Source organism: Thamnophis sirtalis, unplaced genomic scaffold, assembly GCF_051295495.1.
Source record: "Thamnophis sirtalis isolate CommonGarterSnake01/CBP01778 unplaced genomic scaffold, rThaSir2_p1.2 scaffold_2, whole genome shotgun sequence".
Classification (NCBI taxonomy): domain Eukaryota; kingdom Metazoa; phylum Chordata; class Lepidosauria; order Squamata; family Natricidae; genus Thamnophis; species Thamnophis sirtalis.
Window position 1 is genome coordinate 33,907,342 of NW_028261382.1, and position 26,678 is coordinate 33,934,019.

The window sequence follows — 26,678 nt, forward strand, 5'->3', positions numbered from 1 at the left end:
GAAAAGTCGGAAGTTCAGTGGTTCGAACCCCTAGCGCCGTGTAACGGAGGGAGCTCCCGTTACTCGTCCCAGCTTCTGCCAACCAAGCAGTTCAAAAGCACGTCAAAAATTTAAGGAGAAAAATAGGAACCACATTTGGTGGGAAGGGAACAGTGTTTCGTGCGCCTTCAGCATTGAGTCATGCCAGCCACATGACCACTGAGACGTCTTCGGACAGCGCTGGATCTTCGGCTTTCAAACGGAGATGAACACCGCCCCCTAGAGTCGGGAACGATGTGCGAGGGGAACCTTTATCTTTAGATTTGAAATGTAAAATTAAAATTCATACAAACATTTCTAGGTGCTGCTAAAGGAAAGATAAAACAGGCATCACAATTGCCTTTTTACTGATGCCATGGGCTGGACGGTATTAACAATTACAGTTCCACATGGGCAAAGGCATTTTTTTTCCATATGGGACGTTAAAATATATCCCAAAACAATTGCAGAGGGCAAAATATTATCTCTAGCCCTAAAATGAATAGCTGGGATCAGCACTTCAGTTCCAAAAGCCCAAATGTATTTACAAAATATCCCTGAAAAAAACTGATTGTGTTTTGTGTTTCTCACAACTGGCACATGAAGGCACTCATTGACAACAATGTAAGGTTTTATTTTCAAGTTTCACCTGGAGGCAGGGGTTCAAGATTATCACTTTTATTAAAAATACAAGGTATCTGAGAAAAAATCAGAACAGTTATTTTAATGTACAAATTCAAATACCTGTAATGGGTTTCCTGTTTCACTTGGAACCCTAAACATAAAAACAAAGCTGAAAGAAAATATATATATCTATATATAAGGGGCAGTTTCCTAAACCACTTATGATTTAAAATATAAACAAGGCCAGCCCATCATTACAGCCTAAGGATATGCCCTGAAGTTGGACTAACAAAGTCCAAAAATGCATATTAAATTCAACTTTGCTGCTGAAATATCTTAACAACCTTATCCAAAACAAACAAAAGAACACCCCCTCCCCCCCCCCAAAAAAAGCCAACTCCTGAACGGAATAAAGGAGAATCAGGCTAGTTCTGACGTCTTGCTCTGCTTTTATTTGATTTTATTTCAAAGGGAAAGAGTTTTCCCTAAAAACAAAACAAACGGAATCAAAAGCACTAAATAGATATATATATAGATATATATCTCTTGTCATATATACCTGTCATATATACGACAAAGTTTAAGTGCTTGTGGGACATTTCAAAAGCAATCTTAGAAAAGGGAGGCGACGCAAATGGGGAAAAGGCAGGCTTAAGAAAACGCAACGCTATGGACCATGTACAATACATTTAGATAATTTAAAAATAATTAAAAAAACAAAAGCATTTCAGCAGCAAAGTGCTCCATAGGATGTACGTCACAAAGAGAGGAGGGAGGGCTGGAGGAAGTTCTCTCAGAGGAAATACGGCGTGGTGGTTCTCGGCGGGATGACACGTTCGGAATCCGGGACGGCCCGGAACAGCTTCGGTTCCCGCGTGTTGACGTCTTTGAAGACCATGATGGAGGCGATATTTCCACAGCGGTAGCAGTAGTTTGGAGCGGACCAGACCGTTACCAGCTTCTCGTCGAACATAAATTTATACCCTTCATGGACCAGCTGGTGGGCTCGGCAGATCAGTTTTAAGTTGTTGATGTGGACAAACTGGGCAAAAGAGAAGAGGGAGGAAGTAAATTTATAGTACTCTCTCAGACTGGGTTTTATATACGGGAAAGTCCCCGACATACGGCCACAATCAAGCACAAAATTTCTATTGCTATTGTTAGGCGGGTTCTGCCCCGTTTTACCTTTTGTGCCGCAGCTGTTAAGTGAATCACGGCCGTTGTTCAGTAAGCAACCCGTTTGTTAAGTGAATCAGGCTTCCCCGTTGACTTTGCTTGTCAGAAGGTCTAGGCCTCCCAAGAACTTGAAGCCGACTTCTTGTCCCGACAAAAACCCCTTTTATTAATTTGCTGTGAATTCTGCTCATTCACATCCAGCAAAGTCTTTCAAGGGAGGATTTACAGTCACAGACCTTCTCTGGCTTGGAGAGCTGTGAAATATTACATATTCCTGATGTAAAATCTAGACCGGCTGCAAGGCTCATCAACCAGAAAGCAGGCAAAACAATGTTGGGGTGAATTTTGTCCCGGGTTTACCTCATGGATAGATAGATGATAGATAAATAAATAGAGAGAATAGATAGATAATAGAGAGAATAGATAAATGAGAGATGATAGACATAGATAGATAATAGAGATATGAGAGATAACCTAGATATATAATAGAGATAATAGACAGAGATAATAGAGATATGAGAGATAACATAGATGAGAAATATGATAGATGAGAAATATGATTAATAGATAATAGATGAGATAGACATAGATGGATAATATAGATAGGTAGGAGAAAGAAATATGATAGAATAAATAGATGAAATATGAGATAGATAAGAGAGATAATAGATAAATGAGAGACGAGACATACATACATAGATGAGAGAGAAATAGATAGATAAGAGAGAAATATGATGGATAGATGGATATAGATAGATGATAGATAATAGAGAGATGACAAAGAGATATAAATAGAGATAGATATGGATGAGAGATGATATATAGAAATAAATTTTTATGGGGTGAATTTCGTCCCGGGTTTACCTCATTGGTGACTTTAGCACCAAAAAGCCACCCAGCTCCTCGAGGACTAATGGCCCAGGTGTCCACATCCTCTGGGTCGGACCAGACAAGGTCACAGAAAGCCCCTTTGTGGGGAATCTCTTGGTTCCGCTCGATGGTTCGGATCTGGTCCAGTGTTTTGATGTCTGGAGAAAGGCCTCCATGCACGCAGAGGATCTGTTCATCTATCAACTTGAGGAAAATAGGAATGGAGTTTTTAACTGGCCTCGAAAGTCAAAAGCTACCTCGAGGGGAAAGGGGAGAGGAGAGTGCATAAATCACGTTTTAAAGACTTACCGCTGCTACCGTGAGCATGTCGAAGACTTTAGTGCAGTATCTCCAGGCGTTTGCGTTACCGTATTTTGTCTGGCATTCATCTGTTTTGGGAGGAGAGAAAATGAAAGATGCTATGTTCTATTATTTATTTTCATTCATATACTGCTTTCATCACACACACACACGGTAAAGGTTCCCCTTGCACATCTGTTCTAGTTGTTTTCGATGCTAGGGGGCGGTGCTCATCTCCGTTTCAAAGCCGAAGGGCCAGCGCTGTCCGAAGACGTCTCCGGGGTCATGTGGCCGGCATGACTCAACACCCAAAGGCACATGGAACGCTGCAATCTTCCCACCAAAGGTGGCTCCTATTTCTCTACTTGCATTTTTGACCTGCTTTCGAAGTGCTAGGTTGGCAGAAGCTGGGACAAGTCACGGGAGCTCACTCTGTTAGGCGGCGCTAGGGATTCGAACTGCGAAACTGCTGACCTTCTGATCGACAAGCTCAGCGTCTTAGGCACTGAGCCACCATATATATGTATGTGTATATATACTCTCTCTCTCTCTCCCCCTCCCTCCCTCTCTTTCTGTTCAAGGCAGTGAATGTATGTAATATTCCTTCCTCCTCTTATTTTCTCCCTGTGAGGTAGGCTAGGCTGAGAGAAAGGGACTGGCCCAAAATCATCCAGCCAGCATTCATGCCTAAGGTGGGACTATAACACCATTTTCTGGTGATTGGCCCAAAGTCACCCAGCCGCTTTCATACCTAAGTTAGGATTAGAATTCATTGTCTCCTGGTTTCTAGCCTGGTGCTTTAACCACCAAACCTACTGTTCCTCCCTCCCTGAGTATTCCATAAACTACGAGGTTTATGCTTGCTTTTAGCTGCCAGGGAAAAATGTTTCTGTAATCCTTTTTAAAAAGCCACCAGAAAGGCAAATTAAATCATAACTGTTTTTACACTGATGGTAATGGGGAAAAATTGGTTGCAAGAAGCTGGGACAGCTTCAGGGAACTCACCATAAAATCCATAGACTTGGGTGATCTGTCTGCTTTCATGATTCCCACGCAGGAGCGTGATTCGATCCGGCCACTTTGCTTTCAGGGCAAGAAGATAAGTAAATGTCTCTAGACTGTAATAGCCTCGGTCTACAAAATCACCCTGGAAGTCAAAACAAGGCTTTACTATGTTTAATTGGCAACACTGTGCTCAGGCTGCAATTTTAGGGATAGGTAATCAATGTTAACAGTGTTTTCATTACGTGACCCGTCAAAACCGCGGTAGACAAAAGCGCGCTCGACGAAAGCGCGTACCTGACGTCATCAGCAGCGCGACGAAAAAAATTAAAAATAAATTAAATTGAAATTAAAATAAAATTAAAGCAAGCAGATTCACATAAAGGTAAGGGTTAGGTTTAGGTTTAGGGTTAGGTTAAGGGTTAGGTTTAGGGTTACGTTAAGCATTAGGGTTAGGTTTAGCGTTAGGTTAAGGGTTAGGATTAGGGTTAGGGTTAGGTTTGGGGGGGTTAGGGTAAGGTTTTCGCTTTAATTTTAAATTTACCGCTCACAGCGCGATGTTTTCATCGCGCTGTGATGACGTCACGTACGCGCTTTCGTCGAGCGCGCTTTCGTCGAGCGCGCTTTTGTGGTGGAACCTTTTCATTAAACTAAGGAGGGAGAACGTTGTGCTGCAGTTCTCAGTGTTCCCAAAGCTAAAAGCATTTTTGCTTTGCAATTATTTCTTAATCTTCCTAGGATATAGTGCACATATAGTGCACTATATCCTAGTGCACGAGACCGCCTACTGCCACATACCTCCCAGCGGCCAGTAAGATCCCATAGATTGAGCCTCCTTCAGATGCCGTCAGCCAGACAATGTCGGCTGGTGGGCCCCCTTCTCTGTGGCTGCTCCGACTCTTTGGAATCAGCTACCCCCAGAGATCCGGACCTTCCCCACTCTCATGGCCTTCAGGAAAGCTGTAAAAACTTGGCTGTTCCGCCAGGCCTGGGGTTGTTGACCTCACTGTTGAGGTCCAGCCCCGATTAGAATGAATGTATGAGGTGTTGCTATTTTAAACAGTTTTTTTTCCCCGTTATGTGTTCGTTATGTGTCTTTTTCCCCCCCTCTTTTTTGTAAGCCGCCCGGAGTCCTTCGGGATTGGGCGGCATATAAATTTTAGGAATAAATAATAAATAAATAAATAAATGAATATCCAAATACTTGATCAAAAAAACTACGCATTCCTCCAAAAGAGTTAGAAAGTTTAGAGTCTAAGCAACTGTGCTATCTTCATTTTTTAACAGGTCATTACCAGCTGCCACTCCCTTTTTTAAATCATACGCACTCAGCAAAAGAACAGCTGTATTCTCACAACAGAACCCAACACCACAAGGACAATCCTCTCCCCTTGATATATCGCATGCCAAACTCTGTTTTCTCCACTCTTGTTCCTACCATAAATATGTAGTTTGTGTCGGGAACCTGACCTCCATTTCTGAATAATTCACATAGATCATAAAACTGAAAAGCAAAAAGAGACAATGAGCCATTGAAATGATTTTGAACTCTTAATGGAATTGTAAATGTGACTCTTTACAAATACTAAGAATGGTCCTGAAAGCCTGACCGAAATAATGATGGTGCATACAGTTAATGATATTACAACCCCCTCAAGGACTGTTAAAACGTTTTAAAAACAGATCTGATAGCTGTTGTGATCCAACAGAAATGTTACAATTACCTCTTTTTCAGCCTGGCATTGTTTAGGTGCCCAAAGTGGCAACTCTGATACGCAAAAGTGAGATACGGGTTGAGATTTGCGTAAAATCCAAAAACTATTTATGAACATCTTAAGGAGAAACTAGCCCGACTGCTAATTAGACGTATGTTAGAGAGGACAGAAGGATCATTAGAAAAAGGAAATGTAGAATTAGATGGAATAAGATTGAATTCTCCGAAGAATTTCTCTAGGATTAGCTAAAAGCCTCACTTGTCTGAGGTACTCTTCTTGCATCCTGTGTTTGAGCTAAAAACCTTTAGAAAATTACTTAATAGGAACTTGTCTAAAATTACATTTGCAATGCGGCGTAAGGGAAAAGAATATGCCTTCTGCCACTACAGCAGTTCAGAGAGGCCATCCCCCTTCTTCTGCTCAAAGCCAGCTCTTTTTCTTTGCCCAATCCCTGCTTTGGCACCTAGTTGTTGTTCTCGTTTCCCCTAAGCTAAATGTTGCATTCTCTTTGCAGGTGTTGGAGAAAACAGTGTCAGGAAATTATTCCACCTGTCCATGAATGTCACCGCAGACGGTAACAGGGGTAGAAACCGGCTGCACGTTCGATTCTTCCAGGAGGAGGTCACAGACATAGTCGCACAACCGCTGAAAAGACAGAACAAGGTCAGGGCAACTTAGGTTGCTTCACATGGCATCAAATCTCCCCTGACGTCCCAAAATATATTATTTATTTCATTTCTGAAAGGCCGTTAAAACCCAATAAGTAACACCTGTCGCCTCTTTCCTGGGCATCCGTTCCATTTCTGAGGGGTCCTCGGTGCTCTCTGAAATTTGTGCTTTTCTTACAGACGTGACCCCAAACTAGGTAGCAGTATCAGGGCTAGTCTAGCATCAGTGCTTAATCATGCAAACCCCCCTCCCTTCTATCACTGATGAGATTTCATAGTTGGGTCGTGAAACGTCTCCAAGAAAACCACCCAAATCAGAACTTCTGTATATAGGCAGAAAGTCCCACTCCCTTCTAGCACTGATGATGTTACCTAGTTGGGTCATGAAATGTCTGCAACCCCCCCCCCCCCCCAAGCTCAGAGCTTCTGTATATAAACAGAGAGAAAGTCCCACTCCCTTCTAGCGCTGATGATGTTATCTAGTTGGGTCATAAAACATCTACAAAAAAAAACCAAGCAACCCCCTCATTTCAACCCTGAGCTACAAATATTCTCCTTTATTGGCACCACAAAGTTCTCTGCCCCTTAAATTTACTTTACTGTCATTGCCCGTATACACACAGTATACCCATATAGCAAAATTCACATAACACCCACAGACCAGGCCCAACATACACAACGATCCCCAAACACCCCCCCAAACCCACCAAAAAATCCCCCCACCCCTAAACCCCGCTCCAAAGGCAAGCAGCTGTGACACCACCAAAACCAAACCAGGCAGGTTCAGATCAACTTCGAAAGGGGACCACGAGGAAATCCCGGGGAGGGGGGGAGGCTGAACCAGGGAGGAAGGGGGGGATTTTTCAAGGGATTCTGTCAAAGTGGGACTCCATGGAGCCCATTAAGGGGGGGATAGGTAGTATGAAGCCCCCCCACCCACCCTTAGCATAGGGGGACCCCCTTCCTTCTTCCTATTTCCTGGGTGGCGATCAGCCCCCTCCCCTTCCCAGCCCACCCGCCTCACCTTGAGGTCGTTCTCGGGCAGGTACTTGCAGAGCCTCGCTATCTCGACGTACTTGTCCAAGTCCAGCGGCGCCATTTTGGGAGAGCCGCTCCGGGGGGGGGCGGGCGGGAGGGGAGGGAGGCCGAAAGAGGGGGAGGAGGAAGAGAAAGAGAAGGGCAAGAGAGGACCCGACCGGAAGCTGCGAGTCGCACTTCCGGGTGGGGGGCCCACGGGCGGAGAGAGGCGGGGATCCCGGGCCGGGTTCCGTCAGGCGACGCAAGAAACAGCCTCGCGGGGAGTTCAGCTGAGGCAGCCGGTGCGAGCCGCTTTTTTCCCCCCTCCTCCTCCTCCTCCTCTCAACTCCCGGTCTTCTTCCCGCGGCCGCACCGGAAGTGAGAAGGGAAACTTCCGGATTGGTGATTTTTTTTTTTAAATCGGAAAGGTGCTTCTTTCTGGTCCGCCTCAAGGCCGCTTCCGGTTGTCTGCTTCCGGCTTCACTCTCAAACGCACTCTTCCCCCCTCCCCAGCCTCTCGAGAGTCCATTATGGCGTCGAAACGGTCGCCCTGCCCCGAGGGATGCTGGGATTTGGAGTCAACGCTTTGCTGCTGTTGCTGCAGAGGCTGTTTGCAATGCCCAGCGGGCGAACGCTGGCCGGGGGATGAGGGGCATTGGTGTGCAAGCAATTGGGGAGGGTCTCCTGTTTGGCAGGAGAGTTTGAACAAGCCCCAGTTCCAACCCACATTCAGAGAGAGAGAGAGAGAGAGAGAGATGATAGTGTGATATAATTGATAGATTAGATAGATAGATAGATAGATAGATAGATAGATAGATAGATAGATGAGAGATAGAAATAGATAAGAGATATGAGAGAAATCCTAGATAACAGAGAGATAATAGACAGAGATATGAGAGATATGAGAGATAACATAGATGAGAGAGAAATATGATAGATAGATGAGAAATATGATAGATAATAGATGAGATAGACATAGATGGATAATATAGATAGGTAGGAGAAAGAAATAGAATAGATGAGAAATATGATATAGATAATATAGACAGATAACAGAGAGATATAGATAGATAAATAGAATAGATAGATAATAGAGAGAATTGAGAGATGAGAGATAGACATAGATAGATAATAGAGATATGAAAGATAATCTAGATAGATAATAGAGATAATAGAGATATGAGAAATAACATAGATGAGAAATATGATAGATAATAGATGAGATAGACATAGATGGATAATATAGATAGGTAGGAGAAAGAAATATGATAGAATAAATAGATGAGAAATATGAGATAGATAATAGAGAGAGAGAGATAGATAATAGAGAGATGACATAGAGATAGACATATGGATGAGAGACATTATATGTAGATGAGATAGATAATAGAGAGATATAGATATTATAGATATGCACTGTATGTTGTGCAAATGCAGATCCTTTGCAAAAGGAGACCTGGGTGGCATTTTTGCAGCCGTGGGCGCCCAATCAATCCGAGAAAAAAAGAAACGCGAAGGCGTTGCAAGCGCACCTCTCCTATGTGTTGGGGCGGGTGCCAGTCGCCTAGCAACGGGCCCCTGGAGGGCGGGGTCTCCATGCAAAAACCACGCCTCCCCCCCCTGACTTTGCCTCGATGGAGAAGGCGCTGCGGAAGCTGAAGCCCCGGCAGAAACCGCAGCCGGCCACCTGGTACGCGTCCCCTTTGCACGTGCGCGCGCCCTTGGCTAGGATCGGCGCAAAAGGAAAAGAGGGCAAGCAAGGTCCGGGGTTGGGGGGGGGGCGTTGATGCTGAAGGCAGGAGCGGGGCGAGGGTGTTGCGCGTGAGAATCCCCCCCCTTCCCCCGTTTGCAACCTTGCATGCATGCACACAGCAAGGGCGAGGAAGGATTGGCACTTCTGCAACGCTTTAACCTGCAGAATTCTTTTTAAAAAAATCCGTACCATTGGGTAGAGAAAGAGGTTGGGTATTATTATCCCCCTGGAAAACGTGCCCCACCGTACGACTTCGTGAGCCTGAGGTCTTCTGTGTTTGGGGGGTGGGGGAGGAATCACCTGCATTGTGGAGCGAAGAGGAGGACCTCTGAGCTTGGTGATTTTCTTGCAAACCTTCCATGACCCAACTTGCTAACCTCATCCGTGCTAATGAGTGGGTTGTTTCCTCCTTGCTTATATACAGTAGCATCTCCTTTCAGTCTCGGTGGAGGTCTGGTTTTCCTCTTTGAATAGTTCTCCTGAATCCCTGCTTATCTGGCCATTGGGCACTGGTGGCAGAATGAAAATAAACCCAGAGCACACATCCCCATACCCTCTCGCACTGGTGATGTTACCAAGTTGGGTCGTGAAATGACTGCAAGAAAGCCACCAAGGAGCCCACAGTGGAGAGAAGGGGTGCTCACAAACTCCATTTCTTCTAGCAGTGATGACGTTACCTAGTTGGGTCGTGAAATGTCTGCAAGAAAGCCACCAAGCTCAGAGAGCACCAAGGAGCCCACAGTCCTTTTCCTCCTCCACCTCCACAAACTCCATTCCTTCTAGCACTGATGATGTTACCTAGTTGGGTCGTGAAATGTCTGCAAGAAAACCACCCAGCTCAGAGAGCACCACAGTTCAACCCTGAGTTACAAAGACTCTCTTCTATCAGCAGCTGAATGGATGTTTCTTCTGGTTTTCCCTCTCTCTCTCTCCCTCTCTTTCTCTCTCTCTCTCTCCCTCCCTCTCTCTCTCTCTCTCTGCCTGCCAGGTATTCCCTTGCCTTATGCGGGGAAAGCCCGTGTGCTCGTGTGGGCCAAACCTCTCTTTATCTGCCTCCTTTGGAGCCGGGAAGCAGAAATGGGAAAGTGGTTATCATCGCCGGAGCAAATCCAAGTGGAAGTTTCGCTGACTCCTATTTTATTGATCTTGGTAAGTTAGGCTGCGAGGGAGAAAGTGTGGGAAGTAGACCATTGCTGAATTGAATTTCCTGGGCGGGGGTGGTGGGGGTGTTGTCTCATTTCCATACTGTCTTAAAATATAGGTGTGTATTAAAAATGGCCATGGTTCTAGTCTAGATTTTTATGCAAATCTAGACAGCATACTAAAGCAGAAACATCACCCTGCCAACCAGGGGTGTATTAACCATTAAGCAGACTAAACACGTGCTTATTAGGGCACCAGGCCCTAGGGACACCACAAAGTTGAGAAAGAAAAAACAAAAACAAATGACGATTTGCCCAAAGCCCCCCCACCAGGAGGCCGAAGCAGACCCAAAGTCGGAATTTCTGCCCCCTCCGACCCCCACAAAAAGTCCCCAAAGGGGGAGATTCTCTGCAGCAACACAAGCGTTCATTGCACGTATCCGTCCCGGGGGGCCGTAGTTTGAGGATCCCTGATTTAGTGCAATATAAAAAATGCGCGTAATTTTTCTGCAGACCGCCAAAACTTTCGTGGACCCCCAGTTGGTGACCTGTTGTGACTCAGCAGAAGTTAGCTGTGAGTTGAGTCGGGATGCAGGAATAACAATGCAGCTGGGGCTCATTAGATAAAAGGACTGATGGTGCCACGCCCTGGTTGCAGAAGTCAACGTTCACTCGTTTGTTCGTGGTTTGTCGTTCGTTTATGGAGAATTCAGTTCCATTCCTGTTTGAGTTTTGAGACACTTGGATAAGTGATTTTGCTTCCTGAAAACCTGGTGCTGTAAGAGTTTTGTTTCTGCATTCTGCTGCGTAACCCTTGTTTGCCAGAGACTTTATCTATGTTTATTTTGGGCTCGCAGCCAGCGTGAGCCAGGACTGATAAAGGCTTTCTTTTGGCAAGCTTTGTGTGACTGTACTTTTGGAACAGGCTAAGTGGGGGCCAGAACAATGACCACTGCCCTATAGCAAAGCAGTTGAAACAGGTTATGTCCAGGATGTGAGTGTCCTGTGGGTATTTTCTCAGCATGTGGATATTTTCTTCTGTGTGTAAAGGAAGGAATCGGTTGAGAGGTTTTGATTTCTCAACCATGAGAGATTTTGTCCCCAGTAGCAAATCTTAAAACGTATTTAGGGCTTGATATCTGTCCTTCCGTTGTAGATGCTAATTGCTGGACCACGCCAGGCTGGGTAAACCTGTTGCCACGGTACGAACATGCTGCGTTTGTCCCCACAAGCCGGCCCACCACGGTCTGGGTATATGGAGGGGCTAGTAAAACTGGGAACAGAAACTGCGTACAGGTTTTGGATCTCGGTAAGTATCCCTCTGCTCGGTCCATCAGCAAACTGTGGCTCTGGAGCCGCATGTGGCTCTTTCCCTTTGCTGCGGCTCCGTCACCGGTCGGCCCCACAGCTTTGAGAGGAGCTTCCGGTGTGTGTGGGGGGGGGGGGGAAGAGAAGCATAGTGCGCCAGGAAAGGAGCAGACTCTATGGCAAGGGGAGGGTTTTCCAGTTGTCTCCACAATTGATAGGGCTTTCGGTTATGACAGGTAGAGGAAAAAGGACACTGCGCTAGGAGGAGACTCTATGGTGGGGGAACCGAACTTCCGGTCAGCTCCAGAATTGAACAGGGGGGCTTCCGGTTAGGACCTTGGTGGCTCCTGGTGTTTTCTTTTCTGTGGGAAACGGGTCCAAATGGCTCTTTGAGTGTTTAAGTTTGACGACCCCTGCCCTAATCCAAGCCAAATCGGCGGCTGATAGCAGGAGTGGGATTCGGGCAGTTTGTATCGGTTCGGGCAAACCGGATGTTAATTTTGCATCCAGTTCGCTGAACCGGTTGTTGCAAGGACTGGCTGGCCCAGGAATCCAGGCATCGGAATCCAACATTTCAAGCTGTCTTCCCCAACTGAATTGGGATGAACCTTATCTGTCCTGCAAAATTCACCAAGTCTCGTTGTCTGTGTCTTACTCACGGTTTTTTTCCCCCCACCTAGAAACCGGGTCGTGGGAGAAAGCCAAGGTGATCGGCAATCCACCGAGCCCACGCACATTCCACACCTCCACGGCAGCCATTGGGGATCGGTTCTATGTATTTGGAGGAGGGGATAAAGGGGCAGATCCTGTCCAAGACCAGCAGCTTCACATACTCGACTCAAGTAAACAAACAAATTTAAGGCTTTATTATGATTTTTTTCCCATGTTTGCGCGGAAGAAGTAGGCGAACTACAAATCCCAGCCCTTATTTGTAACACTACCCTGTTTCCCTGAAAATAAGACCTCCCCGGATAATAAGCCCAATCGGGCTTTGGAGTACATGCGCTAAAATAAGCCCTGCCCCGAAAATATTGCAACACAGCACCAGCTACGGGGTGACCACGCTTGCCGCCTCCTGCACCTCAAAAATAATAAGACCTCCCCAAAAATAAGGCCAAGCGCTTATTTTGGGGGTCAAAAGAAAATAAGACACTGTCCTATTTTCGGGAAACACGATAGTACACCACAGGATTGCGTATTGAGTCCCTTACTCTATATGCTTTAGGTGCGTAAATGCTCACACTGGTAATACTATTACTAAATTTGCAGATGATACAACAGTGGTGGGACTCTTCTCGGGGGTGGGGGGGATGAGTCTGCCTATCGAGATGAGGTGGACCGGTTGCTTTCGTGGTGTGGAGACAATACCTTGTTCCTTAATACCAATAAGTGGACTATAGAAGGAATAGATCAGACCTTCAGTCGAGTGGAGCAAGTGGCCAGTTTTAAGTTTCTGGGTGTTGTCATAAGAAGAGGAGCTGACCTGGGGCAACTCACGATTGCAGCCCTGGTCAAAAGGGCCCAGCAGAGATTATACGACTTCTCAGGAAACAACAACTGAAGGGGAAACTGCTGGTGACCTTCTACCGCTGCATCATAGAGAGTATCTTAACTTACTGCGTCTGTGTCTGGTTTGCCAGTTGCCCAGTGGCAGATAGGACAGAGCTCCAGAGGGTCAACATCATTGCCCAGAGGATCATGGGTTGCCCCCTCCCCTCTTTGGAAGAGCTTTATGGCTCCCGCTGCCTTAAGAAACTTCAAAACATTCTTAAAGATCCATCTCATCCTGGGCACCCTTTTTTTTTTGAACTATTATCACCTGGCAGCCGGTACAGGACAATAAAAACAAGGGCAAATAGACTGAAAAACAGCTTCTATCCCAAAGCAGTAACTATATTGAATTCTACGGTATAGGGCAAGTTGAATGCAATATCAGGTTTTCAATTTCAATTATACAGAATGCGAAGGATGTGTTTGTGTGTTTTTATTTTTGTAGTTGTAATGTACACGGAAGGCGGCCTTTATTTTCGTTGTACGATGTGCAATGACAATAAACTAAGCTAAATTCAACTTCCATGCAGCATTTGTTATTTTGGCTGGAGCTGTTTCGCCCACCCTATTCAAGCCATCCTTTGCTTCTCCCCAAAATGAGCACATTAGAAAAACATCTTCATTCTCATTTGAGGAGAAGCAAGGCTGATTTTGTTTCCCTTTTCAGCCACATTGATGTGGTCGCAGCCAGAGGTGCGTGGCCAGCCTCCTGCTCCCCGGCATGGTCACCTGGTGGTAGCAGTCGAGAATCGGCTGTTTGTTCATGGCGGCTTGGCGGGTGACACATTTTACGATGACCTGTTCTCCCTTGACATACGTAAGTACATCCTGGGGTGTTAAAATTAGCAAGGAAGGTACATTTGAGTTCTCTCTCTCTTTCTTCCCCTCATTTCTCTTTCTCTCACATTGTCTGTCCATCTTTCTCCCCCCCCCTTTCCCTCACATTGTCTGTCCGTTTTTCTCTCTCCCCACTCCTTTCCCTCACATTGTGCATCTCTCTCTCTCTCTCTCTCTCTCTCTCTCTCTCTCTGTCTCTTCCTCTCCTTTCTTTCTCTCACATTGTTTATCCTTATTTCTCTTTTTCACTCTCTTCCCCTCCTTCCCCTCTTTCTCTAACATTCTGTCTGTCTTTCTCTCTTTTTCTTCTCACTCTCTCTTCCCCTCCTCCTTCTCTCACATTGTCCTTCTTTCCCCCCCCCCCTCCTTTCTCTCTCTCTCTCACAAGTGGAGTCAGAATATGATGAAGTTTGGAATAGATTTTATAATTGGTATAAGACAAAGTGACAAGACTGGAACGAATTGTAAATAATGGGATTGGATAGACAATGTACTAATGAGTAGGCAGTACAGAGAATGGATGAGATTATGTGATTGTATGGCCATTGTTGAAATGCAAAAACAATGAAATAAATATTTTTTTAAAAAAATAACCCTGATCTGTGGGAAAGATAAACCACTGGGAATGCGCAGCTTTGTGGCGAGATCCTCTTGTGGAGAAGCAAGAATATTTCTAATACTGAAAGGCCATTTTTTAAAGGGGAGGCCATCTTGAATAAAGCAAGCCATGATGATTTATTTGAACGTTGCATCAGAGAACCCTGATTTGTAGCATTCTCTCTGCAGGGGACCTCAAATGGGAGAAGTTGTCTGCCTCGGGATCCATCCCTGGAGGCCGAGCGGCCCACTCGGGTGTCGCTTTCCAACGTCACATTTACATCTTTGGAGGAATGGACCCAACAGGCGAACTCAGCACGATGTACAGATATCACATAGGTATTCTTGGTGGTTATTCTTAATTTTCTGGCGTGACGGAGTTTCCAGGATTATGCTGGCCTCTTAGAAGTCCTCTAGAGCAGTGTTTCTCAACCTTGGAGACTTAGCATAGCTGCATAGCTGGCTGGGGAATTCTGGGAGTTGAAGTCCACAGGACTTAAAGTCCCCAAGGTTGAGAAACACTGCTCTAGAGCAATGGTTCTCAACCAGCCCCCCCCCCCCCTTTTAAATACTTTTGGTGGCTACAAAACCCCAAGACTTACTGTATTTTTTGGAGTATAAGACACACTTCCTCCCCCCCCCCCCACACAAAAGAGGGCGAAAATGTGGTGCATCTTTTACACCAAATGTAGTCCCGCCCACCCGTCGGCCCCCAGCCTTTGGCCTCTGCTTCCCAGCAATTTGCCTCCTTGTAGCAAACAACAAACAGCCAGCTTCAGCATAGCCTGATTAACACAAGCAGCTGATTGTCCGCCTCCCGACAATCAGCTGTTTCAGGCTGCAGGGATTGCCATTGCAGATTGCTGCCCCCGCGCGCCCCGTTTTCAGCCTACACCCGCCCCATTTTCCACCCATTCTGATCCCCACTGCCTGGAACAGGCCGAAAATGCGGTGTGCGGAGGTGGCAAAAGGCTATGGCCATCCCTGCAGCCTGAAACAGCTGATTGTCAGGAGGCGGACAATCAGCTGCTTGTGTTAATCGGGCTGTGCTGAAGCTGGCTGTTTGTTGTTCGCTGCAAGGAGGCAAATTGCTGGGAGGCAGAACTAGATTTTTTTCCCCCCTTGTTTTCCTCCCCAAAAGCTAAGTGCCTCTTACACTCCGGAGCGTCTTATACTCCCAAAAATACGGTAACTCAAGATTTAAATCTTAACATTTCCTCCAGCCTTCGCAGCATCTGTGTTATTGGACCGCGCAGGGGTCTGTGGACTACAGGTTGAGAGTTACTATGAAGATTCTCCATCGTGGTTGTCCCCACAAAGGTGCTTTCCGATGAGGCAACTGGACCGTCTTGTTTTTGGTTTTTTTGAAGACGTTTCACTTCTCATCCGAGAAGCTTCTTCAGCTCCGACTGGATGGTGGGGAATGGAAGGATTTATATTCCTTGCAGACAGCTGGTCCTTTGCATCCTTTTTAGAGGGATGTTGAGGCCACTTGGGAGTTTTGCTTGCAGTGATCCTTAGGACAGACAAACCTCCAAGTGGCCTCAAGGACTCTCTGAAAGGATGCAAATGAGCAGCTGCCTGCAAGGAGTATCAATCCTTCCATTCCGAGCTGAAGCTTCCTGAATGAGAAGTGAAGTCCTTCTCGCTCTCTCTCAACTCAGCCCACCTCACAGCGTTGTTGTTGTTGTTCTGGGGTATGAGTATGAATAGTTTATTTATATGCCGCCCTTTTCCCTGGGGGGACTCAGGGCGGCTCACAATTCGGAAGGGAGGACAAACAAATTAACACATAAGACAGTACATCATTAAAAGCACAACATTCATACAATTCGGGTGGGTTGGGGTCTTTAACCCCAGGCCTGACGGGACAGCCAGGTTTTAAGGGCTATGCGGAAGGTCTGGAGGGTGGTGAGGGTATGAATCTCCACGGGGAGATCGTTCCATAGGCTCTCCTCCGCGTGGTTGCCAGTCGACATTGACCGGCAGATGGAACTCGGAGGAGGCCTAATCTATGCGATCTAATTGGTCGAGTGGAGGTAATTGGCAGTAGGCGGTCTCTCAAGTACGATGTGGGTGCGAAGTAACCATCCTCTGCTACCAAATGTGATGTTCCCGTGGGTCGTCCATGAGGCCAATGTGGAGAAAAGACACGGGATGGAGCGACCCAGATTGGGGGTCTGGAAGCCCCTTTTATTGAGATAGGACAAAGGCAGGAGGAGCAATAGCATGTGATTAAAGACAGCCTGTAAAAGTACAATTTCTAATCTACTGCTCAGGGAAGTTCTGTCTATATATGGTCAAATCCTCAGAGTCGTTGGGTAAGGTACATCTAGAGTGAACCTCAGGATGTTATGTTATTCACTATCAGGATATTAGGATGTTATGGAGTACTATAAGGATGTTATGTTCTTTAGGAGTTTGTTTCTTCCTGTGTGGTTCAGCGTGGCTCTGCGTGCCCTGTTATCCACTGGGCCATGGGTGACGGCTACGCCTACACAAGGAACTATATTACAACAGTGGGGGAAAACAGCAGGCAATTTTGCTGCCTTGTTTCTTAAAAAAAAAAAAGCAACCCCATTTGTTTCCTTTCTGAAAACATTTCAAACCACTGCAGGAAAAAGTCACTGGACGCAGTTGGAATTCACCCCTCCGTTACCTTCCGGCCGGCTGGACCACTCCATGTGTGTCATTCCTTGGGAAACCTCTGGCGAAGACCCCCGCCATCACAAAGGGACGCAAGAGGCTGCGCAAGGGGAAGGTGGGCCAGTGGAAGGGCAGACTCATCTCTGCTTGGTATTTGGGGGCATGAATATGAAAGGGGAGATCTACAATGACTGTATCGTAAGCCTGCTAGAAGAATAAAGTTAGGCCGCACAAGTAATAAGACTCGTGGGTCTGTTGGGCGTGGTTTGATTCTCCCAACTACATTAGGCAGGGAAGCCGTTATCTCTGGATTTAATTCTATTCTATTTTTTAAAAAATTAGAAACGTTGGAAATATTTTTGGTCTCCACCTGCAAGCAGCAGCAAAGCTCCAGGGAATAAATCGGGTTCAAAGTAAGAGAGGATATTTGCAGCTCAGGGTGGGTGCACTTTTGAGCCTGAGAGACGTTTCATGACCCAACTAGGGAACATCGTCAGTGCTAGATGGGAGGGGCGTTTGCAGAGAGGGGGAGGACGGCGCCTATGGGGTCCTTGGTGCCATCTGAGGTTGGGGTTTTGCTTGCAGACCTGTTTTGACCTTGGCTTCCCAAGAGCGTACAGAAAACTCCTTGTCCCGACAAAACCCCCTTTTATTAATTTACCGTGAATTCCTCTCATTCACATCCAGCAAAGGCTTTTGAGGGAGGACTTATGTTCACAGACCTTCTCTGGCTTGGAGAGCTGCCAGACCGAGATCTGCAGAACTTGGCCAGGAGTCTTGGAGAGTCACGAACCAATGAAGCGAACGAATTTTGTCTCCTGCAAACTCCACTCCCCTTTAGCTCAGTTTATTCCCTCTGGGAGGGGCCATTCACCGTCCACCTGTGGTCTTACTCCCAAGTCGACTCATTCTTTATTGTTCCCTTCATCTGGCAACTCTGCACATGCACACACTGGGAACAGGCTCCAGCTGTTCTTCTGCCTCACTGATGTCTGACTCTGAAGGCAGCTGATAACTGTCAGACATCCCTGCCTCCCCCTCTACCTCCAACTCAGAGCCCTCATCAGAGCCTTCCCCCGACTCCAGGACTGGCCCATCTTTCCTCCCCAGCCTCCTCGCTGTCCGAATCTGACTCATCTGCCATTCCAATACCGACAAAAAATTCAGTGTAAATAACAAATTTATTGGCGCTTCGGAGGGTAGAAAAAAATTCTCCATGGAACACACACAACTTTTTTTTCTTAAATAGAACAATCGGTTAAGGAGAATGCTTCAAGGAAGCCCCCCTCCTTCCCCCTCCTGGCAAGTTACTCTCTCCCTCCCCAATCCCACCCCTCACCCACCCCCAGGGACACTTTTATCAACTGCTAACGAAAAGCAGTAAATCAGCCGCTTTGGGGCTATAAACATTTCCAAACTCCACTGACGTGAAGATTCTGATCCCAAATCCCAGTGTCTTTGAGTTCAAATAGCTTAAACCAAAGGAAAACAAAATATAGATGTCCAAAAGTCCTCTATTTACACAACGTGGCCATTCAAGGAGGAGAAAAAGCCTAGAGAGGCCCCTATAACTCGTCTTTCTCCCCTGCTTCTTCCCCGCCGGGGGGAGGACCTGCCCCGCCGTACAACTTCCCCACGATGGGCTGCACCACTTCTTCCAGCTCTTTCTTCTGGGCTTTGAACTCCTCGATGTCGCCGTCCTGGTGGCTCTCTAGCCACTCGATCTTCTCCTCCACCGCCTTCTCTATGGTCTCCTTGTCCTCGGACGACAACTTCCCCCCCAGTTTCTCCTTGTCGCCGATCTGGTTCTTCAGCGAGTAAGCGTAGCTCTCCAGCTCGTTGCGGGCGTCGATGCGCTCCTTCAATTTCTTGTCCTCCTCGGCGAACTTCTCGGCGTCAGTCACCATCCTCTCGATCTCCTCTGGCGTCAGGCGGTTCTGGTCGTTGGTGATGGTGATTTTGTTCTTGTTGCCCGTGCCCTTGTCCTCCGCCGTCACCCGCAGAATGCCATTCACGTCGATTTCAAAGGTGACCTCGATTTGAGGGACGCCGCGTGGCGCGGGGGGGATGCCGGTGAGGTCAAAGGTGCCCAGCAGGTGGTTGTCCTTGGTGAGTGGACGTTCTCCTACGGGGGGGAAAATGCAATTTTGTCTTTTGGTGAGAGATTTGGAGGGATCCACGGTTTGAAATTAAAACATCGTCGATCTCTTAAAACTTCCAGATCACAGACGCAACAAAATGATAAGAGGTGGAAGGGGCCTTGGGAGGTCTTCTAGTCCACCCCCCATTCAAACATGGGGTACAAGTGTATTTAATATGGTACGTATTACGTAACTAACTATATCCCTGAGGTTAAAAAAGTAATGGATACAATTAAGACAAGTCATTTTCATTCCAGCTATGATCCATTTTCAGTAGAAAAGGCAAAGTGCTGCACTTTAGCATGTTTTAAAAAAACGTACTGAGTAACTTAAAAGCATACTGAGAGTTGAGATCATGAGTTCAAGTCCTGCCTTAGGCATGAAAGACAGCTGGGGGGTCTTTGGGCCAATCAGAAGGAGGTTGTGAGCTCTAGTCCTGGCCTTAGCCATGAAAGCTGGCTGGGTGACTTTGGGCCGGGTCCCTCTCTTCTCTAGCCGAACCCAACTCACAAGATGAGGAAGGAATGTTGGATGCGTTTGCTGCCTTGAGTTACTTCCCAAAAAAAAGAATAAAGGCCAATCAATTTGTGCCTTCCGCACAGCCCTCAAGAACTGGCTAGCCCGTCAGGTCTGGGGCTAAGCCTATTTTCGCCCCTCCCGAATGTTGAGTGAATGTTGAGTTTTATTGTTTAATTTATTTTTGTTCACATTTCTTTTTGCACTGTCCTACACTCCCTTCCTTTGTGATTGTAAGCCGCCCTGAGTCCCCTCAGGGAAAAGGGCGGCCTATAAATGCTCAATAAATGAAATGAAAATGAAAATCAATTTACCTTCGTAAACTTTGATGGTCACTGTGGGCTGGTTGTCGGAAGCCGTGGAGAAGATCTGGGACTTCTTGGTGGGGACCACCGTGTTCCTTGGGATGAGTTTGGTCATGACGCCTCCCACCGTCTCAATGCCCAGAGTTAGGGGGCAGACATCAAGTAGCACCAAATCACCTGGAAAGAAATTAGAAAGAAATTAGAAAGAAATTAAAGATCAGCCTTGCGATAGGGTCAGAAATCACAACCCAAGGCTTATTAACTTCACGAATTCAACCTCTCTCTCGGCTTACCCGTATCCTGATCACCAGAAAGGACTCCAGCCTGGACGGCTGCCCCGTAAGCTACGGCTTCGTCGGGGTTGATGCCACGAGACGGCTCTTTGCCGTTGAAGAATTCCTTCACGAGCTGCTGGATTTTGGGGATCCGGGTGGAACCGCCCACAAGGACAATTTCATCGATATCGGATTTCTTCAGGTCTGCGTCTTCTAGAACTTTCTGGACAGGCTTCATGGTGGAGCGGAAAAGATCCTGGAAAGCAGGAGTGGAAAGGAATCAGTGGCTTGTTTCCAAGCTATGATTGTTGGGCTTCAGGAAGTACATTTCTTGCCCTCCAATTTTTTTTTTTTTAAAGTAGAGCCAATGGGTCGACCGTTTACAACCTTGGCGAGTTTTAAGACTTGTGGACTTCAACTCCCAGAATTCCCCAAGCCGGCCATGGGGATCGGGGTTGGGGAATTCTGGGGATTTAAGTTCACAAGTCTTAAAGGTTGCCCAGTTTGGAGACTCCTGTAATGAAGGCATCTTGCAGAAGCCACTCCCATCATCACATTAACATTTTGATTCAACATTATAGCCACTTCTGGTTCCTTTTAGGTCACCCAAAGGAGATTCTTCCCACCCTTCAAGTCTTATGAAAGAGACACGTCCCTTTGAAGTCAACACCTACCATGTTGAGTTCTTCAAACTTCGCCCTGGTGAGGGTTTCCGAGAAGTCTTCGCTCTCAAAGAAGGATTCGATCTCGATCCTGGCCTGATGCTGAGAAGAAAGAGCTCTCTTGGCCTTCTCCACTTCTCGCCGGAGCTTCTGGACCGCCCGGACGTCCTTCCGGACGTCCTTTCCAGTCTTCTTCTTGTAGAGTTTGATGAAGTGCTCCATCACCCGCTGGTCGAAGTCCTCTCCGCCCAGGTGAGTGTCTCCGTTGGTGGCCACCACTTCGAAGACCCCGTTGTCGATGGTCAAGAGAGAGACGTCGAAGGTGCCGCCACCCAAGTCGAAGACCAGAATGTTCTTCTCTCCTTCGCGCTTGTCCAAGCCGTAGGCGATAGCAGCTGCAGTACTACAGGGAAGGGGAAAGAATATATATATATATATATACACACGTTAGAAAGGCGCACACCTTCCCCTCGATGGCAGTAGGAAGTCAGCACGAGGAGGTGGCATCTACTTACGGTTCGTTGATGATTCTCATGACATTCAATCCGGCGATGGTGCCAGCGTCCTTTGTGGCCTGACGCTGAGCATCGTTGAAGTACGCAGGTACAGTGACAACAGCGTGGGTGACCTAAGCAGGTAGATGGAAGACAAAAGAAATGAAGTGATTGATGAAATGATATGGGGGCTTCTCTTCTCCCCTAGGAAAAGAGCCTGGGGGGGGGGGGGTTAAGGAGCTACTCCTTACCTTCTTCCCCAAGTATGCTTCGGCCGTTTCCTTCATCTTCGTCAGAACCATGGCCGAGATTTCTTCCGGGGCAAAAGTTTTCATCTGGCCTCCTCCGATATCAACCTGAATGTATGGCTTGGACTTCTTTTCAAGAACCTGTTTAGGACAAGGATTAAGACTGCATGACAATCCAGAAAGCATTCGCAACATAGAACAATTTTTTCCTGGAAGGAAGTAAACAGGCTACTTTATATTTCAGAATGCAGATAAACGTGTCTTATTAATGACCAAACCAAATACATTTCTAGTTTCTTATAAAATATTGGTAAGAGGTCTGTATAAGCACATCAGTGTGCCTTCTGTCCCTGTCCTACTGTCCCCATTTCTTTTGTTCATGCCCATGTTTATACTTATACCTGTTATCTTGTACGTTTGACAACTAAATAAAATAAAGGGAAGTCCTTCCATGGAGAAAGATTTCTCCATGATGGCTCCCTCTCGCTGGAGCATCCCCCCCCCCAAGATTAGAATGACCCCCACTCCAGCACTCTTTCGGAAGGCGCTGAAGACCTGGTTCTGCCAGCGGGCCTGGGGAACCCAGAGCAGGATGGAGCCCATTAAATGGCTTGTGTGATCTGTCGCTGTGTGTGTGACTTAATTATATTAATTCATTTGATTTATTGGTTTTATTGTTTTGAATTGTTTTATATTCTGTGAGTCACCATGTGCGAATAGGCAGCAATATAAATTCAATAAGTAAAATAAGTCCTCCAAAAGGCTTCCAAGAGCCACATTTGAGAGTATTTTCCCAAGTGCAACAAAAGCTGGGTGGACACTACTACATTTCCAAGCTAATGTTTCGAATCTTTGCTCAGTCGAATCTTTGGATTCGAATCTTTGTTCAGCCATATCAATTGAACCAATTCTTGTGAGTGATTCAGAATGAATATTCCAGCCTAGTTGTAGCTGTCCACTTCGGGGTGCCTTGCACACACACACAAACAAGATTTTTACCAGATGCATCAAAGAACAAAGAGGGAAAAGCCTGGCTCACCTTGAAAGGCAGGTATTTGATATCCTGCTGCACCGAAGGGTCGTTCCATGTCCTCCCAATCAGGCGCTTGGCATCAAAAACGGTATTCTCGGGGTTTGAGGTCAGCTGGTTCTTGGCAGCGTCACCAATGAGACGCTCGCCTTCCGGAGTGAAGGCCACGTAGGAAGGCGTGATCCGGTTGCCCTGATCGTTGGCAATAATCTCCACGCGTCCGTTCTTGAAGACACCCACACTAGAGAGAAGAATGGTCATTCCATCAACACATGGTGGCATTAACAAAAGGAGAAGCCTCAACAGAGCACAGATGATGTGGCAGGGCAGGAAGCTATCTTGATGCAGAACATTCAAGTTATTCATTCGCCTGTACTGCAACATTGGTCATACATAAAATGAGAGCAAACCCCACTCTGGCACTGATGAGGTTACCTAGTTGGGTCATGAAATGCCTGAAAGAAAACCAAGCTCAGAGCTACTGTAGGTAAACGGGGAGTAAACCCCACTCCCTAGCATTGATGATGTTCCCTAGTTGGGTCAGGACACTTCTGCAAGAAAACCACCGGGAGCTCAGACAGCAACCAAGGACCCCACAGTCATCATCCTCATCCCAAACCCCATTCCCTTCTAAGCACTGATAACATTACCTAGTTGGGTCATGAAATGTCAGCAAGAAAACCACCCAGCTCAGACGGCACCAAAGATCCCTCGTTTCAACCCTGGGCTACAAATATTCTCTTCCACTGGCTAGTATATCTGTTTGCATGCCTCCCTTCTTGCATAAAACCACTAAAAATAAAGGTTGGGCTTGAATTCGGTGTGCTAACCCATATTGTACCAAATTCCAGCCACATTCTGCAGCGAGAGCTTCAAGGGCCAATTCAAGTATCCCCACTCATTGATCAAAACAACTCTTTTCATTGACATACCAGGAGTAAGTGGTTCCCAAATCAATGCCGACCACCGTCCCCACTTCTTCCTTTTTGTCGTCATCGTCAGCAAAGACGCTGCCTGCCAGCAGCAGACAGAACACGGCGTAATACTTCATTGTTTTTAGGCTCACGCACCAAACAGGGGAGTTAAAACACTGCAGGAAGAAAAAACCCGAGGCAGAGCGTTAAGACCAAATGGCGTTGCATATCATCCCCAAGGGTTTTGCATCATCATTCATGGAAGAATCCGGGAAGTGACGACACAAGATGGAGACCGGCCTACAGAAATCCAGTGGATAAAAAAAGCCGTATTCTGGATTGTGCAGGACACACAAAAACCCTGTTAAAAATGAAAGGCACTCTTATCTTTTTTTTTTTAAAAAAAAGATTGTCCTCAACTATTCTAGAACCGTTTTAAGTGCATGCCGGCTCCGCTGTGGTGTGTGCGTGGGAAGGACAATCAGACATCATTAAATCGAAGGAGACAGCCTGAAAATTCTCAAAGAAGCAACCTAGAACTAAGGAGAAATTTCCTGACAGTGAGAACAATTAATCAGTGGAACAACTTGCCTCCAGAAGTTGTGAATGCTCCAACACTGGAGGTTTTTAAGAAGATGTTGGATAACCATTTGTCTGAAGTGGTGTAGGGTTTCCTTGGCTAAGTAGGTGGTTGGACTAGAAGACCTCCAAGGTCCCTTCCAACTGGTATTCTATATAAAATGCCAGGTAGGCATACACTGGGTGAAACCAGCCACCAAGGCTCAAAAAAAAAACCTCAAATAAATCCATATAGCATCTAAGGATGCTAACAGATCTCCTCCCCCCCCCCCCAAATGTTGCATCAGGTTTCCCAGACCTGAGTTCAGGTCTTCTCATGTATTAAGACTTTATTTCTAGGTATAATCCATCCAGGTTCGAGAGCTGACTATAAGCTCCCTGTTCTTACCACCCTGTAATAATGCATCAATCCCCCACCCCCCCAAAAAGAGAGCCAGAATAGAATAAACCTCTTTTTAAGAACTATAAAATGACATTTTAAAAGAAAAAGGGATCTTTGGGGGTTTGAAAAGAGGACTGAAACGAGGGTAAGTGAAAAAAAACCCCATGAAAAACGTTGCAATGGGAACAAATAAAAGAGAAGCCCATTAATTCCCAGCTGTTATTTTTCAATATATAAAACCAGGCATCAAATAAAGATAGATCCCAATGACAATATGGAATATTGCAATAAAATGCAGCCCCCGACCCAATTCCTCCCCACCCAAGAAGCCCCCCACTTTCTCTTGGTGATTCCCCCATCCCATGATCCTACAGGCTGTGGATGATGGGATCTGTTGTCTTGGGTGGGAGCTACAGGCCAAATCAGAGCCCCCATCAGACGCCCCATTCCCTTCACTTGCTGATTCCGCCCCCCAATCCCATGATCCTGCAGGCTGTGGATGATGGGACCTGGTGCCCTGGGTGGATGGGGGCTACAGGATCAGACGCCCCCTCCCCATTTCTTCCTGATCCCCAATCCCATGATCCTGCAGGCTGTGGATGATGGGATTTGTTGCCTTGGGTGGCCAAATCAGACCCCCCTCCCTATTCACGCGGCCGTGACCCACTGAAACCCCGCCAGGCCTCACCGATCTCGCCGAGAAAGGCTGCCCACCGCCGGTCAACGCCTATAGCCGTCTCCCCTCGAACTTGCGACGCTCCGATCGAGTACTCAGGCCCCGGCGCCCATCTGCGCTTTATATAGCCACCCGCAGCCTCGCGTGGAGCTCCGCCATTGGTACGTTTCCCCGTGCTGGAGCTTCCCTATTGGTCGCCGGCTAGCAAGCTGGCCGGGTCCGATTGGCCCGCTAGGAACGTGACGCGCATTCCCCCCCACACCTCCGCCTTTTCCTTTTAATCCCACTCTTCTTTCTCCCCCCACTTTCCTCCTCCTTAGCTTGCCGCCGCGTGCTTCATTGGGCCGTCCTACCGGCATCGGGGACCAATGGTAGGCCGCGCTGCGGGCCAAGCGGAGAGCGCCGATTGGTCAGGTGCAGACGTCGTGCGACGTGCAGGCGAGACGTTCGTTACTCGACAAGGCGCTGAGGAGGGGGGTCGTTCTGGGAGTAACCATGGTTACGAGGCCTAGCGGGCCTCCGCAGGCGCTAGCAGGGTTGTAAAAGGGGGGTTGTGTTGAAATAAAGCGCTGGGTCGGGAAAGGGATTGATGAAAAAAGAATGAGGAGCTGGATGACCCCTTTGCATGGAGAGCTTCTTCCCCAGGAGCAGCCTCCATGAAAGGGAGTACTACAGTCACCCTCATCCACAGCCAGCAAGCTACCTAGGGGTTATGGGCATTTGAATCCCACAAGGAGTCCCTCAGCTTGGATCTCCAGCAGCTCAGGGATGCTTCAAGGCCTTTTTTTTCTCTCTTGCAGGACCACATATGTTGGGCTTGAAGGATGAGCGTCATACATGTGGCTTTTACACGTGTGTGCTTTATAACATGTGCTTTGATTGACCTTGTACTTTCCCTAGTATGTGTACAAGGGGTTACCCTGCATTGCTCATTTACGGGACATGGATTTATGATTCAAATCGATTTACTTTTGCATTGGGTCTTTACTTAGTATTATTGATTAACTATTATGTTATTTATTATTAGCCATCATGTATTTAATAACATTTCCTCCAAGGGTGCAAACAAATTGACGCACAGAGATTCCCCCCCCCTTCGCCTGATTCTTATTCCCGCAACAACCCTACAAAGTAGACTTAAGATTTTATGTATTTATGTAGCTATGTATTCAAATTCTCGTCACCTCTAGGCTCGATTACTGTAATGCGCTTTACATGGAGCTGCCCTTGAA

The 26,678-nt window shown here is 46.8% G+C and overlaps 3 protein-coding genes across 3 annotated transcripts; 1 reads left to right on the plus strand and 2 right to left on the minus strand.

The window, feature by feature from the left end:
• Positions 1–631: 631 nt before the first annotated feature.
• PPP6C (protein phosphatase 6 catalytic subunit) lies at positions 632–7,765 on the minus strand. Its single transcript, XM_087704715.1, has 7 exons — positions 7,398–7,765; positions 6,255–6,350; positions 5,429–5,494; positions 3,994–4,135; positions 2,998–3,077; positions 2,683–2,892; positions 632–1,684 (listed from the first exon to the last, which is right to left on the minus strand). Exons 1-7 carry the CDS (start codon positions 7,470–7,472, stop codon positions 1,436–1,438), a joined length of 918 nt encoding a protein of 305 aa, XP_087560841.1. The 5' UTR covers positions 7,473–7,765; the 3' UTR covers positions 632–1,435.
• A 1,198-nt stretch (positions 7,766–8,963) lies between these two features.
• Positions 8,964–17,467, plus strand: RABEPK (Rab9 effector protein with kelch motifs). Its single transcript, XM_087704714.1, has 7 exons — positions 8,964–9,080; positions 10,132–10,292; positions 11,442–11,594; positions 12,274–12,435; positions 13,812–13,961; positions 14,768–14,917; positions 17,196–17,467. Exons 1-7 carry the CDS (start codon positions 9,025–9,027, stop codon positions 17,441–17,443), a joined length of 1,080 nt encoding a protein of 359 aa, XP_087560840.1. The 5' UTR covers positions 8,964–9,024; the 3' UTR covers positions 17,444–17,467.
• A 919-nt stretch (positions 17,468–18,386) lies between these two features.
• HSPA5 (heat shock protein family A (Hsp70) member 5) lies at positions 18,387–25,582 on the minus strand. The gene is made up of 9 exons (XM_014055110.2): positions 25,459–25,582; positions 23,828–23,985; positions 22,905–23,136; positions 21,869–22,006; positions 21,639–21,751; positions 21,136–21,526; positions 20,480–20,717; positions 20,196–20,363; positions 18,387–19,349 (listed from the first exon to the last, which is right to left on the minus strand). The coding sequence occupies exons 2-9, from the start codon at positions 23,944–23,946 to the stop codon at positions 18,790–18,792; spliced, it is 1,959 nt and encodes a 652-aa protein (XP_013910585.1). The 5' UTR covers positions 23,947–23,985; positions 25,459–25,582; the 3' UTR covers positions 18,387–18,789.
• Positions 25,583–26,678: the final 1,096 nt, after the last annotated feature.